Here is a 14,767-nt window from a genome sequence, read left to right on the forward strand (position 1 = left end):
CTTCATTTCATTGCTTACCTACCATGTTGCTTGCATATGAGTATGAAAGCATATCATAAGGAAAATGTGTACTCCCTCCGTTCCTAAATATTTTTTTTTCTAAGGATTTCAACAAGTGACTCCATGCAGAGCAAAATGAGTGAATCTACACTCTAAAATATGTCTATATACATCTGTATGTGGTAGTCCATTTGAAATGTCTAAAAAGACAAATATTTAGGAACGGAGGGAGTAGAACATTTGAACCATCAATGCAAAAACGACTTCTAGGAAATTTTAATAGCTAGTCACTTCTGTAATCTCTCTTGAATACCGAACCATCAAATTTCTTGTCTCCTTATACAGTCAACATTGATGCCTCCGCCTTCTCATGCATAGGTTACTCCTTGACTCACTTTCCATCCATCTAAAGTGTATGATCTGTTCATTCTATCTGTAGTGATTCATGCATTTGCAATACTTATTATGTTCATGGATGTGCATGTTCTATGCCTAGTACGCACTTCCATTATATGCATATAATATGAAATCAATATTGTTAGCACCTTCGTCATGATTTTATTATGGATCAAATTAATCAAAAAATTACTAATATATCCAACTCGAGGACAAAAACATGTTTGGTTTCTAGGAGCGTACCAGATTATTTATGTCTTAGGGCATTTTATGTTTAGTATAGACAAACTTTTGACGGAGATTTAATTTGTTGATATATGATCTTTATGGCATAAAACCAGTATCACTAAATTTGAATATGAAAGTGCTTACTGATGATTATGCTTTCAGATCATATAAACAAAATATTAATGGATTAACTCTTGGTCAAACCTAACATGCCCTGCGTATAGGAATGGAGGGAGTTCTACCGGTACCATGTGGACACATGGCACTATCGAATAATTTACTTATGTGTTCTATATATAGAACGCATATGATTGCTACTCCTGTACGAGTTGTTGGATTCCCCGAAGAGGAAAAAGTGATGTAGCACAGCAGCAGAAAGTTTTTTCCTCAGTTAAGAATCAAGGTTTATTGAACTAGTAGGAATCGCCAAGCTAACAATGTAAATATCACCTGCACACAAACACAAAACAAATGCTTGCACCCAACTTCACAAGGTCATTGTCAGTCCCCTTATCTTGCCAGTTACAAGATTAAAAGCAAATAGACAGTGATACAATAGTAAACGACAAAAAAGTAAAGTAAAATAAAAGAGCAAAATTGTAAGAGCTTTGTATTAATGGAGAATGGACCGGGGGGCATAGGTTCACTAGTGACATCTTTCTCGAAAGCAGGTAGTGGCATGAACAAATTATTGTTGGGCAACTGATAGAATAGTGGCAATTTATAACTATGATCATTCATGGCATAATCTCCCACAGGCATTATGTACGTGATAGGTAGATCGTTAATCCAACTGCATCTACTACTATCACTCCACCCCAAGACCGCTATTCAGCATGCATATCAAAGTATTAAGTTTACAAGAAATGGAGTAACACAATAAGCAAGATGACACAATGTAGACAAGAAGAAATCTAGCAATAAGATTAAACCCCATCATTTTATCCTATGTGGCAACAATACGAAAATGTGTCTTGTCCCTTTTTGTCACCGAGATATAGAAATCACCGCTAGATTGAAATCACTATTATGCACCACTTCCTCTGAAGAACTACTCATCTATCTTGGCCAGAGAAGACTCATAGATCAGAAAGCATACATAGCTATTTAATTATGCAGCAAAAAAACTTCAAGATATACAATAGAAATCAATGAATAATCTGATCTTAAATCTATAATTCACCGGATCCCAACAAACACACCATAAGAATTACATCCGATTGATCTCAAAATAGAACATGCTATTGAAGACCCGAGAGAGAGAGAGAGAGAGAGAGAGAGAGAGAGAGAGAGATCTAGCTACTAATATGGACCCGTAGGTCCTGAAGGAACTACGCACACACCATCATGGAGGCTGCAAGGTTGATGCAGATGGCCACTCCAATGGCTTCCCTCTCTGGCAGAACTCTGGAACATGGCTCCATATGGGATTTCTTCGGAACAGAGGCTTGCGGCAGCGATAAAATTGTTTCGGGTATCACTCCGAGGGTTTCTGAATATATGTGAATTTATAGGTCAGGAATTAGGTCAAACAGAGCTCCATGGGCCCCAGAAGCATGCTCGGCGCAGCCAGGGGGTAGATCGCGCCCCTGGGCTTGTGGGCCCCTCGGCCATCTCCTGGTCTCCTTCCGAAGCTTCAAGAGTCTTTTATGTTCCAGAAAAAATCATCAAAAAGTTTCATCGTGTTTGGACCTTCGTAGGTATCGATTTTCCGTAAGACAAAAAACAAGTAGAAAATAACAACTAACACTGGGCAATAGATTAATATGTTAGTCCGAAATAACAATTCAAAATGATGAAAAATGATGGCCAGAGTATATAAGAATGATAATACAATAGCATGAAACAACAAAAAGTTATAGATACACGAGAGACACATCAATGATCATATTGGTCGACGATCTCTTTCCATTCAACCTTGATGGTATTCTCCACATATGTGAATCATTTATGTCTTTTAGAACTTTGAAAGTTGAAACCGCCCGCAAATCTTAGACTGATTATTTAGTTTTTTTTGCATGTTTGACGTTTAAAAAGAAAAGGAGAAATACCATGACCACGAGGATGCAATGCATTGGGAGCCTACACCAAAGTATCTTATTTTGTCTTTTGCACAAAAAGACACGATGAGTCCATTTTTCTCATGGTAATTTTACACATTACACAATTGTCATTTTTATGTGAAATTCCGCAGATATTACACTCATGGCATCAAAATTTTACATTATATGAGAACACCTAAAGAATCACTATACAAACATAAGGCTAGGGTTCAAGTTAAATTGTTTTCGAAACTTTGTAATATATATGGATAATTTCATAGTCTATGATACCAATTGGACCAACCATCATAGTTCATGGTTTTAAGTTGACCTTATCCGTCTATAACCATTCATGAAGTAGCTAATTATGGTAAATATGGTTAAACATTGAACGAAAAATGCTATCCTTGGTGTGTTTCTGTACGAAAAAGATCATACCCTAGAACAAAATAGAACTAAATCCACACCTTTATTGTTTGACATTGTTAGTTTTTCTATTCTATTTGTTTCAACACTCCCTATTCTTACTTGTCAAATATATGATGTTGGTGGTTTTTATTTGTGCTTTAAAAAATACTTCATAGTTGAATATGCCAGTTAGGCCAACATGTGTAGAAAGCACTGCCACACAATTGAAAAAACCTTTACAATGGTGTAAAGGGGTAAATCAAAACGGTTTGAAGGGTGGAGAGTAAGATTATCCTTAAAATAGGACGATAATCTAGGGTTTAAAATAAATATTTTCTTGCTATATATTTAGTGACTGTCTTTTATTACATAAATACGTACTCAAAATGACACTCCATCAGTTTTGGCGTGTGGTAGAAGGCGCACTCATGTGGGATGCCTTGCTCACATATGGGACATTTCTGTAATCAGAAAAAGAAAGAATCGATCTGCCGTTGGTAGGTGATCCAAGGGCTATGAAAGAAATCTTACTCTTGAAACACATCCCCATCTCGCCTTTAAAAACAAACCACACTCTAAGCAATGACATGTTCCCTTTAGTCCTCACCCTTCCTTCTTGAGATCTATTCTTCGACGACCTCCTTCCCCGGTGACCCCGCGACCAGTGCACCGTAGATCGACGTCTCCTCGCTCCTCTCGTCGGGCATCGACGGATCTGCACGCCGACGACATCTCGTTGTCGGTTTGCCCGTCCGACAACATCCCTAGCCTGGTGAATTCCTTGTACTCGATGTACTCCTTTTGCTATAGATCTTCTAATTTATACCACGCACTCGTGAATTTGAGTAGTCGCATACTTTTGCCAAACAGATCTTTAGTAAACACCCTATATATTCATTGGTTGTCTTTTACAGATGTATATGCACTCAAATCGGCACTCCCTCAGTTTTGGCTTGTGGTTAAAAGGCGCGCTTACTTGAACGCGCCTTGCGTGTTTTCACACATGGAACATTTCGTTAGTTGAAAAGGGAGAGCATCAATCTGTTCGTTGGCAGGTGATCCAAGGCTAGGAAGGAAATCTTCAAAGTCTTGACACACCTCCCCATCTGGTCATTTGAAAAATGAATCACCCTCTCTAAGCTATGGCAATGTTCCGGTTCATCCTTACCCCTCTTTCCCGAGACCCCCATTCTTGGACGACCTTCTTTCCCGGTAACCCCATCTTCCGTTGGGCATCAGCAGATCTGCAATGACGACGGGCGTCTTCGTTCTCGAGGCGACTAGTCGTCAACGCCCCTAGCCTGCAGAATTCCTCATACACTATCTCCTATAGATCTACTGCTTTATGACACATCGTCGTGAATTTGAGTAGCCACAGATTCTGCCAAACCGATTTTGGCGTATATTTATTGACTGTCTTTTATTACATATACACACACTTGAAACGGTATTCCGTCAGTTTTGGCGTGTGGTTAGAAGGCACGCCTAGGTGGGGCGCCTTGCGTGTTTTCACATATGTGTCATTTCTGTAATAATTGGAGAAAAGAGAGCCTCGATCTACCCGTTGATAGGTGATCCAAGGGTTAGGAATGAAATTTTGGGGTTCTCGAAACACCTGATATGCTCCCTCTCTCGCCATTTCAAAAAACGAACTGCCCCCCTCTCCGAGCGACTCACCGTGGCATGTTCCTCCGCGTCCTCACCCTCTCCCTCCCGAGACCACTCTTCTCCGGCGACCTCCTTCCCCTGTAGCTCCGCGGCCAGCGCATCCCCCTTATCTACCGATCGACGTCTCCTCGGCCCTCCTGTCGGGCTACGTCAGATCTGTGCGGCGGCGGCGGCGGCCGTCTTCGTCGGCGGCGCGCCCGGCCGGCGGCTTCCCTAGCCTGGTGAGTTCCTTGTACTCTATTTCCTGTAGATCTTCTCCTTTATGGCTCACCGTCTTCGCGAATTTGTGTAGCCACTGATTCTGCCAAACTGAAAATGAAGCCCCCTTCTGAAATTTGAACGCTAGGTTGTTCTGTTGCAGCCCGTAGATTGGTAAAGTTGGCACCTTTTAGGCTTCCATTATCACACTGTTTCTGGCTTTCTGCCCGGAGGTCATTTGACAAGAACTGTGGCTGGGGCCGTCGGTTCTGAGACTTGAGGATATCTGGTGTTAGTTTTTGATTGAAGTGTCGTTCAGTTTTAGTTTTGTGCAGGGAAACCTACGGCTCTGTTATATGCTTAGAAATTTAGGGCACACAGACAGTGAATCGCTGGTAGGGGTAAGTTTGTTGTGCACATTTAGGTGGGGGTGAAACCTGAACATGAAACTATTAGGACTGGTTCTGTAATGCCGTTCAATTTCACTGCAGTTATAGGCATCTTCCCGATTCGCTTTTTGTTTGGCCGCTATCACTGTAAGGTACATTTTTCAGTTTGGACATACATTATTTCAGTTCAACATAAAAAGTCCGAGTGTTCGTGCAACATAGCTTGCAGCAACTCCTCAAATACCTCTATTAGGATTGACAGTTTAATGATTCTGATTCATAGAAAGATTAAACTGTTTTTTTTTACTTTTTTATACATCTTCAAGGCTCTGCTATAGAGGGGATTGAGCATCCAGTCTTCACCCGTGATGACAAGCGATAAAGGAAAGGCTTCGAAGAAGGCTGGAGAGGCTTCTGGACAGCCATCTACTACTCATGAAGGGAAAGTCAGCAATGAGCCACAGAGGCAACGGTCGCTCAATGGGTAGATACTAACAGATCTTTGCATAAACGGTTAATTGTATAGCTTTTTTCTTATAGTTATCTGCTCCTTCACCTTTAGGAGGACCACCGGCCCGACACGACGCTCAACCAAAGGAAATTGGACCCCCGAAGAGGTATGCCATACGAGTCAAATCTTATGTTTTTGTTGGCAAATGGCTATTCACTGTCCAAATGGCTGGATGGTGAGTGCTGACTCAACATCCGAGAATAGTTTAGGACTGATCAACTGTAAGATATGCATTATGTTTATTTGCATCTCTTTCTTAAATACACAATAATGGCAAACACTTATAAGTTTTATGGAAAATAATAATAATTCGATGGAACACTCTGGCCCTTTTGTGGAGGCTTGAGTTGTCTCATTGGGTGGTTTAGTCAACAGTTGTAGTTCAGTATGAGAATTTCTTGCAGATACACCCATGGGAGCATATCATAACTGCGCCACTTGGATTAACCCATATACTCCCTCCATCCTGAATTACTTGTCACATAAATGGATGTATCTAGAACTTTCGGGACTGGGGGAGTACAAGACAAATGATACACTGCAAAGTCTTATAACATGGGTTTTGCTAAAAAGTTCTTATAACATGGAGCTTCCTGCTTTATTCTGTCATGTACTCAATTCCAGTTCCGCTTCATGCTGTGCTTGTCCTGTCACATTTTTGTGGGGATATATTGTATATGTCTCAGTGCCTCACTGACGTGTGGGCGCCATTTAATTAGCACCACAATGTAAAAGTCATAAATCAGTGGATTATACAAAAAAATGAGTTTCTTTTACTGAAACTGTCTAATATTTCACTTGTGTGCTAATCAAATGCAGGATGATATATTGTCCAGAGCAGTCCAGACTTACAATGGGAAAAACTGGAAAAAGATAGGTATATTCTATGGATCGATTCATACGTGTGTAAAATTATGTGGCAACGCTATTAGTTTACTCTTGATGATAGTATTTTTGTAGCACGTATAATTCTTTTACCTTTCTTGGACATCTCTATCACTCTTTCTGTATTTTGAAGTATATTAATACAAGACGACACACATTTGGGTGCTTGTTCAAGGAAAAAATATTTTGAATTATATAGGCATCTAAAATCCATGTCCTATATCATCGTAAGTGTTCTTTTGAGGGTAAGGACCCTACAGTATACGAAAGAGTAAGCTAAGAGAGTGGATCTCAGGGTATGAAGAACCCAAAATTGCTGGACAGGCACATCCCCCTCAGCTAGTCTGTTCAGGGTGCCAGAAGGGTTGAATGTAGGTTCTGTTCTTATTTTGCCTGAGGGATTCAAAATTAGTGCCGCTCGAACGTATTTCCCCTGAGTTGAAAGAAAAGGTGGAAAATCTCTCTTCTCAGAGTTATCGTCCCGATAAAACTATATGCTTGTGATAGGCCCTGTCCGCGGTAAGAAATATAGTGAAATTGTCTTTCCCATTCTTTCCCCTGATCCTGCTACGAAGAAAGATGTTTTGCTGTGTCATGTTCCGAAGGTGGTTTGTGCATTTTTCTTTAGCATTTTTATATCTATGCGACACTGCATTTTTTACAATCATGTTAGCTTCTTTTGTTCTTTTATTCTTCTATTCTCTTGTGCATGTTTGCTTTATAATTACATACATCGATTCATTAGAAACCAAGAGGATGATCCTTCCATTATCTAAGATAAGATATTGATTTGTGCCATTAGTTTGTGCTTTCTCTCATTCGTCTCCAGTCAGCTTTCTTTTTTTCCTTTTCTGTTATTAGAAACACCTCCCTACATTTTCTGATTTTTGACAAGTCTAAGCACTGACATAATACCTTCTTTTCCAGCGGAGTGTTTTCCCGATAGAACAGATGTACAATGCCTGCATAGGTGGCAAAAGGTTCTAAATCCTGAGTTGATCAAAGGGCCATGGTCCAAAGAAGTAGGCCCCCTATTTGATTTGTTTCCATTTCAGGCTTATTCTGCTAATGTTTGATTGAGCATCTTGTATGCTCATGTGAGTCTTATCAACCGGTTGTTTCATATTTTTAGGAAGATGATATCATTGTTGAAATGGTAAAGAAATATGGTCCAAAGAAATGGTCAACTATTGCCCAAGCTTTGCCAGGACGTATAGGAAAGCAATGTCGGGAACGGTATGGATGGGAGTGCCCTTTAATTTCATCAATCTTGTACCTAAGAACCTTTTTTCTTTGCAATATAATATATACGACTGAGTGTTGAACAACTGAATGTGGACAGTAACTCATGGAGTGCCCTGGTGCCTTGTTGCTTTTGCACATCAGCACTATGGTTTTATAAGGCACATGAATAATGTAATTCTTGATGCAAGTGATACAGAGTTCTCCTATGTATTCCTGGTTAAAGAACACAGTAATCTCAACAATCACTAATGCAATGTTGATTTTTGCAGAACCGCAAAGTGTTAGTTTGCCTCTTTCCATTATCCCGATGATTCTACTGTTAAGGCATAGGCCGGGTTCTGGATAAAAATGTTTTATTAAATAGTTTCAAAAATATTTTTTTGACTGAATAGTTTTAAAAATATAGAGGGTCAAGTGAATAAAATGTCAATATGTCCCAACCTTGTAATGCTAGCACCTCTTCGTGCTGCTAGCTAGCAATACCAGAATTCAGGAGAGCTGATTTTATAATTTCAGATTCATCAGCCTTTTGGTAAAGTCAGTAAAAAGCAAAAAGACATTGGAACTAAAGTATTAATCTTTTTTAATTACATGTTAACATACTACAGCTGTTCCTCTTGCAATTATTGTTATTTAGTGAAAGTTCCTATTTTGGGGCCAACTGAGTAGCAGCTAAATACATTGGCTTTAATTCGTAGCCATCACTAATTGACCATAGAGCATGTATCCTTTAACAATGGACTATCTTATCTGTGATTAGGTGGCACAATCATCTTAACCCTGGCATAAACAAGGATGCATGGACACAGGAGGAGGAAATTACTCTTATACATGCTCATCGAATGTATGGAAACAAATGGGCTGAATTGACAAAGTTTTTACCCGGAAGGTAACTAAATGATGTTTCCTTTTATGTATGAGCTGCTGGGAAATATTTATGTATGATATCATGATGAGTCCTGTCCTGTGAAAAGAAGTTTTTCTTTTCATTCTCCCTGATGAATTCACAAACTTTTGGGTTCAGCATCCATTCCCCTTTTTCTTATTCGGTATCATTTGGAAGCTACGGTGTTATACTCGGGAAAAGATGGTAATCTCAAAAGGGAACTAAATTGTTTTGCTTTTGGAAAATAAAATTAGGGCACCGGTCCCATAAAAATGTTAAACCACTGCCACTGTAATAGCTCTCTTTTATTTTCTTTGAACAAAATTTGAAATAATATATGTTATTTTTAGTCAAATATGGTGTCGACTGGTGAGTATTACAGCAAGCAGAGAGAATGTGCAACATGTTAGCAGTATTCCCTTTATGCGCATATATGCTTTGCATATCATTAGGCCCATATAGTCTAGGCAGGCCTAAGTCCCATGTTACTATGTACATTCTTGTATATTTGTTCCGGTCATTCAACAGAAAAAATGATTTGGCCATTTCAAAAAAAAAAAAACTGGGTAAGCTCTACTACGATTTTGACGCATCGCGTAACTATTATTGTTCAACAAGTGATGTCCTCTTTTAGACTACTGAAATGATTGACTTCTAAATTTATGTTTCCCCTGCCAGGACGGACAATTCAATTAAAAACCACTGGAACAGTTCTGTAAAGAAGAAAATTGATTCTTATATGTCATCAGGTTTACTTGCTCAAGTCTCGCGTCTCCCACTTATTGAACACCATGCGCATTTTAATTCCTCACCGGCAATTACGCAACAAAACAGTGAGGACAGTGACAGCAATGCTGCCCGGGAGGTTGAGGATTCATCAGGGTGTAGTCAATCCTCATTGGCCATGGTTTCTTGCTCGCAAGTGCAGGACACCAATCTGGCCTTGAGCTGTGATTTACATGTGAATGCGGATACCAGCAAGACAGAAGCACGTGATTCTCAGTCTTCTATGTGCCAGGAAGACTATACTTCCACCGAGGGTGTTGCATCTGCTTTGTCTGAAGTTCATTGCCATGCTTCTTCCTCCAGATTTGGTCCAGATAAACTCTTGCAGCAGGACATTTCACAAAGAATGAATTTGCAGATGGATATTGATGAAACACCAGGTAACTCTATGTTTGAAAACAACCAGACCATTTGTAGTACATCGAATAATGAAAGACCGATGTTACAGTATGAGATAGCACCAGATATGCCTATCTCTGTGCTAACAAATGTTTCTGGAGCTGAGCAAAAACTACATTTCATGTCCGAGGCTGACTTCAGCAGTCCTAATTGTTTGAAATCAGAACTTTGGCAAGAGATTTCGTTCCAGAGTCTTCTTTCTGGACCTGATATAGTTGATGCTGATTCTCTTTCAAGACTAAACCACCATTCAGATACACATTCCTCTGAAGCAGACACCAATTTTTTGGCAGCACCCAACCCATCACATACATCAAATCCGTCGAGTATGATGGTGGCTGCTTATGGCCAGGATCCATCGTTGTCAGTACCACAATCTCTTATTTCAAATGGTTTGTCGGACGCGGCTGATGAAAAGTCAGGAGAAATGCAAGTTTCTGGGTCAGAGATGATCACATGCATGCATGATTCTTTTGGTGATTCTGAGCAGTTTGCTACCCCTGGCAGTACTGATGGTAGACATGGTGCTTCAGCAATTATAGAAAGAATACCGGAATACGGGGACAAACAGTTAACTGATGCTGAAGAACCTGCTGCCAGCATGGCCAAAGAACCACCATTGGCACAGGGTGAGGCTGCATCAGATGAAAAGCAAGATAAGGGAGCGCTATTCTATGAACCTCCTCGCTTCCCAAGCATGGATGTTCCATTTGTCAGCTGTGATCTTGTAACTTCTGGCGATTTGCAAGAGTACAGTCCCCTTGGCATTCGGCAGTTGATGCGCTCAACCATGAGCGTAACCACTCCATTGAGATTGTGGGGCTCCCCTACCCATGATGAAAGCCCTGATGTTGTGCTGAAGAGTGCCGCCAAAAGCTTCATAAGCACACCATCAATATTAAAGAAACGACAGAGAGATCTGTCATCTCCGACTCCAGAAAAAAGAATGGAGAGGAAGTCTAGGACTGAACAGGACAGTGGTGTGTTGGGCACATCCTCTGTCAGTGCTCAAACAAGTTGCATGCATGCCATTAAAGACAAAGCAATTGTTACCGAATCAGTTTTTTGCACTAATCGATCTTCATCTTTTAAACCTCTGGAGAAGAAACTTGAGTTCTGTGATGAAAACAAGGAAAATTTGGGTGAAAGCGAGCAGGCAAAAGATGGACGAAATGCACAGAACAACCATACTGTGGATGAGCATGCAAGAGGGGAACAGTGTTCCACTGCAAATATGGTCAATACTAATGATGAGGTAAGTACTTTTAAATCAGTTCTTCAATTGCACTTACCCAGTTGATGGTACCATATCTTAGTAGAACGGAAGGTAACGCTTATATAGTTATTGCGGCGTAGCATAGCAGTTGCTACAGTTACTCCAGTAAATTTAGCTTAACATGTCTTCAAGAAATGTGATTCAAAGTAGCAAGCTCTCTAATGATGTCATCATGTATGTGATATGTGGGGTTGAACTGAAAGGCGGGGGCAAAGTGGCATATAAGTTTTTCCCTTGACCTGCTGATCTTGTTCTTACTTATATTTTTGTTCCATGCAGCCACCTGCAACTGTTCTTGTTGAGCACAAGGGCAATGACATTTCTGATCATGGCGCAAATGCCATGTATCAGAAAATGAACACAAATCTTGAAGCTCTATCGGCCTGTAAGGAAGCATTTGCTAAATCAAAGTCTGGAGAACTCATTGCCGAGAAATCTTCACCATGCATTCAAATGGATTATGAATATGTGAACATGTAAGATTGCACACTAGTCTGTTTCCAAGATGATCTTTTGGGTCCTCCAATCAGTTTCTTTACTTTGGTCAGCACATAGTACGTGTGAGTTTAGATGTGGCAGGTCTTACTACAACTGTTTGTTGGTGGAATTGGTCATTTCATCCTCATCTAGTTACTAGCAAGCATTAATGTGATGCAACCCTCTCCATAACAGTGCATATTTGTGAAATCCACTAAATATAAATTTGAAACTCGTACCTGGCAAGTTGCCATCATTCCATCTTAAAATCTCTTCATTGCTAGAAAACTAAATTTGCCTGAAGATTTGGATTTACCCAGATACCTATTCTACTATTAGATTTATGAATTTAATGATTAATACTCCACAGGGAGTACTTATCTGTGAGAGTAGAAGATTCTTTAAGTGCTCCCTTTTCTACTCCGAAGCTGAATGTCATTTGCCTGAGATTTTGGTTTATCTAGACTAAAATGATAACAAGTCATTTATCTACTGACTCCCTTACTGGTATTAGCATCTGCAATTTGAATTCAACTGTCGAAGAACACATGGATCTTTCTAACGAAGAACACAATTACCGTTGCAAATTGCCAGTTGGTTTGCTCTTTTTTGCTATTCTGAATTGCTACTCTTTTCAGATTGGCTGATACGCCTGGTGTCAAAAGAGGACTGGAATCTCCATCGGCTTGGAAGTCCCCTTGGTTCATAGATATGCAATATAAGGTACACTTAGCATTGAAATATTTATTGTCTTACAGCTAGCCTGCGTCAAATCCGCAACAAGCTTTTTTTGATGGGCCATATTTGTAGTTTTGGACGAGCTGGGGCATGAGAAGTACTTGTCATCTGTTACCCATTGTTTCTTTCTTTTGGTTAATACCTTCACTTGTGCAGGGGTCATACTTCATCAGCCCAGCGGATACAACTTATGATGCATTAGGATTGATGAAGCGGATAAATGTGCAGAGTGCTTCTGCTTTGGCGGATGCCCGCGAGGTCCTGGCAAGTGGCAGCCAATGTGGCAACAAAAATTTTGATGAGGAAAACAAGGAAAACATAGATGCCGAAAATGAAACAGGAACTGGCAAGCCGCAAAATAAAATCATGGTGCGTAGTTCTCATCTGCTTCATTCAGTACCTGGGATAGTAGAGTTGGAATTTCTTAGGAGACCATTTAGTTGTTTTTTCCCTAGGTATATAGCAATTACAAATCTTATGTGGGAAAACTATGGTAATTTGATTCCTGTAGTTGGTCAGATGTGATGGTTTCGACCAATTTTGATTTTTGAACAAACTAGATCGAGCATTGACTACAGATACTACTCTATATGATACTTAAGACTGCAATATCATCAGTATTTCTAATTCCAGTTAACACTGCAGGCTGAAGCAAGAGTCCTTGACTTCAACGAGTGCGCCACACCGGTAAGAACGGCAGACAACAGTGTGGGTGGCAGCCTGACAAAATCGGTCAGCTCACCCATTCCTTCCTCTCACCTCCTGAAAAATTTCAGATAGCTAGACCTCCGAGAAATACACCAGAGATATTATTTGATTGTGCGTTACCAGCATTGTACATGCCTTGTCGTAAATCCCAACACCCAGTTGTTCTCCTATTCGTTGCTCCTGTTACCTTGTACTTCGTGACCGGACCGCTGTCCGGCACACATTCCAGCCCGGAAAGAATCCTTGGACTGTTGAAAGTTGTATCATCAGTTAATTTATGTTGTTAATATTTCATATCCCAGACCCAGACTTTCACTGTCTTGGTGAGTCTGATCAATGGGACAGTTTTGAGCTCCTCTAGTTGTATACTAGTAACTCTTTTATGTTTCATGAGATTGAATTCATTTTGCCATCAAGTTTGGATGCCATAATTATGTACAGTCTTGTCGATTATCAACTCTTTTTTTTACATGACAAGAGCTTTATGTACAGTCTTGTCTTCCTAGGGGTATTCTATCTACCAATAGTTTCCACATCGGATTCAAACAAAGTTGCTCTGGATATTTGCCATGTCCCACTGCCCTGAGTGCTCATCTATCAGTTCATGCACTTTGGCAACCGATGCATTTGGTAGCTTGACCAAGGGCCTCCTGCTAGTATAAAATCTGGAATCCATGGGTCTGTTCACGCACCAACACTACTGCCGTCTCCCACCCTCTACCAATCCAAACTGTAGGGCATCCCTGCTGTGAACAATCACTCGCCAAGTATGAGAGGCATTGCGCCTATTTTTCCTTATGTCATAAAATCTCCATCATGGTAATATTTACCTTTTATAAGACCCTCGCACTGAGGGAGTCGGGGTTTGTAAGCGATGCCACCCCTGCTTGGACAAAATAGCTTGGTTGAACAATTCCCCCCCCCCCCCCCCCCCCCCCCCCCCCCCAATCGCATTTCGGTACGGCAATATCTCCCCATTTTTGCCAATGCATCTTCTATTTTCATCTCCTGCCGCTACAAAGCTTGTTAATTTTGTTTTTAGATGATCTGAAACATTGAGAAAGTAGGGATAGCCTGCCACACCGACTTCACAAGAACCTCTCTTCTAGCACCATTCATCAATTTTGGGGTCCAACCATTTGCTAGTTTCCTAATGCTTGTAGCAATACTTCCAAACTGGGCCCAAGTACTTCTCCCTCAGCCTCAGCGCCTCGGTTAGGACCCCACAGGCACCATGTACCTCCTGATTTGATTCTACGTTGCAGTCTGAGCTGAACAAAGCTGCGGACTTTGCAATATTCACTAACTGGCCCGAGCCTTGTATGTACATTTGCAAGATTTCACGAATCTGTCTTGAACCTGACTCAGAAGCCTTACTAAAGCAATCATCAGCAAACAATAGGTGTGACACCCAAGGCGCATGGGTACCAACCCGGATTCTTTCCGATAAATATTGTGCTCACACACTTGAATAAGCTTGTTCAGCAGTGCTATACACACGACACAATGCAAACGATTCATGCACGA

General features: G+C 40.6%; 1 protein-coding gene across 2 annotated transcripts; it reads left to right on the forward strand.

The window, feature by feature from the left end:
• Nucleotides 1-3,676: 3,676 nt before the first annotated feature.
• On the forward strand, nucleotides 3,677-13,656 carry LOC109738577 (transcription factor MYB3R-1). 2 transcript variants are annotated; one of them, XM_045234716.2, is made up of 12 exons: nucleotides 3,677-3,846; nucleotides 5,656-5,813; nucleotides 5,892-5,946; nucleotides 6,660-6,717; nucleotides 7,653-7,747; nucleotides 7,858-7,961; nucleotides 8,731-8,859; nucleotides 9,535-11,296; nucleotides 11,597-11,793; nucleotides 12,433-12,517; nucleotides 12,689-12,901; nucleotides 13,178-13,656. In XM_045234716.2, the coding sequence occupies exons 2-12, from the start codon at nucleotides 5,698-5,700 to the stop codon at nucleotides 13,310-13,312; spliced, it is 2,949 nt and encodes a 982-aa protein (XP_045090651.1). In that variant the 5' UTR covers nucleotides 3,677-3,846; nucleotides 5,656-5,697; the 3' UTR covers nucleotides 13,313-13,656. The 2 variants fall into 2 exon arrangements, with proteins under 2 accessions (XP_045090651.1, XP_020153262.1); XM_020297673.4 differs by lacking the exon at nucleotides 3,677-3,846 and adding an exon at nucleotides 4,704-4,963.
• Nucleotides 13,657-14,767: the final 1,111 nt, after the last annotated feature.

The sequence above is a fragment of the Aegilops tauschii genome, chromosome 3 (genome assembly GCF_002575655.3).
Source record: "Aegilops tauschii subsp. strangulata cultivar AL8/78 chromosome 3, Aet v6.0, whole genome shotgun sequence".
Classification (NCBI taxonomy): domain Eukaryota; kingdom Viridiplantae; phylum Streptophyta; class Magnoliopsida; order Poales; family Poaceae; genus Aegilops; species Aegilops tauschii.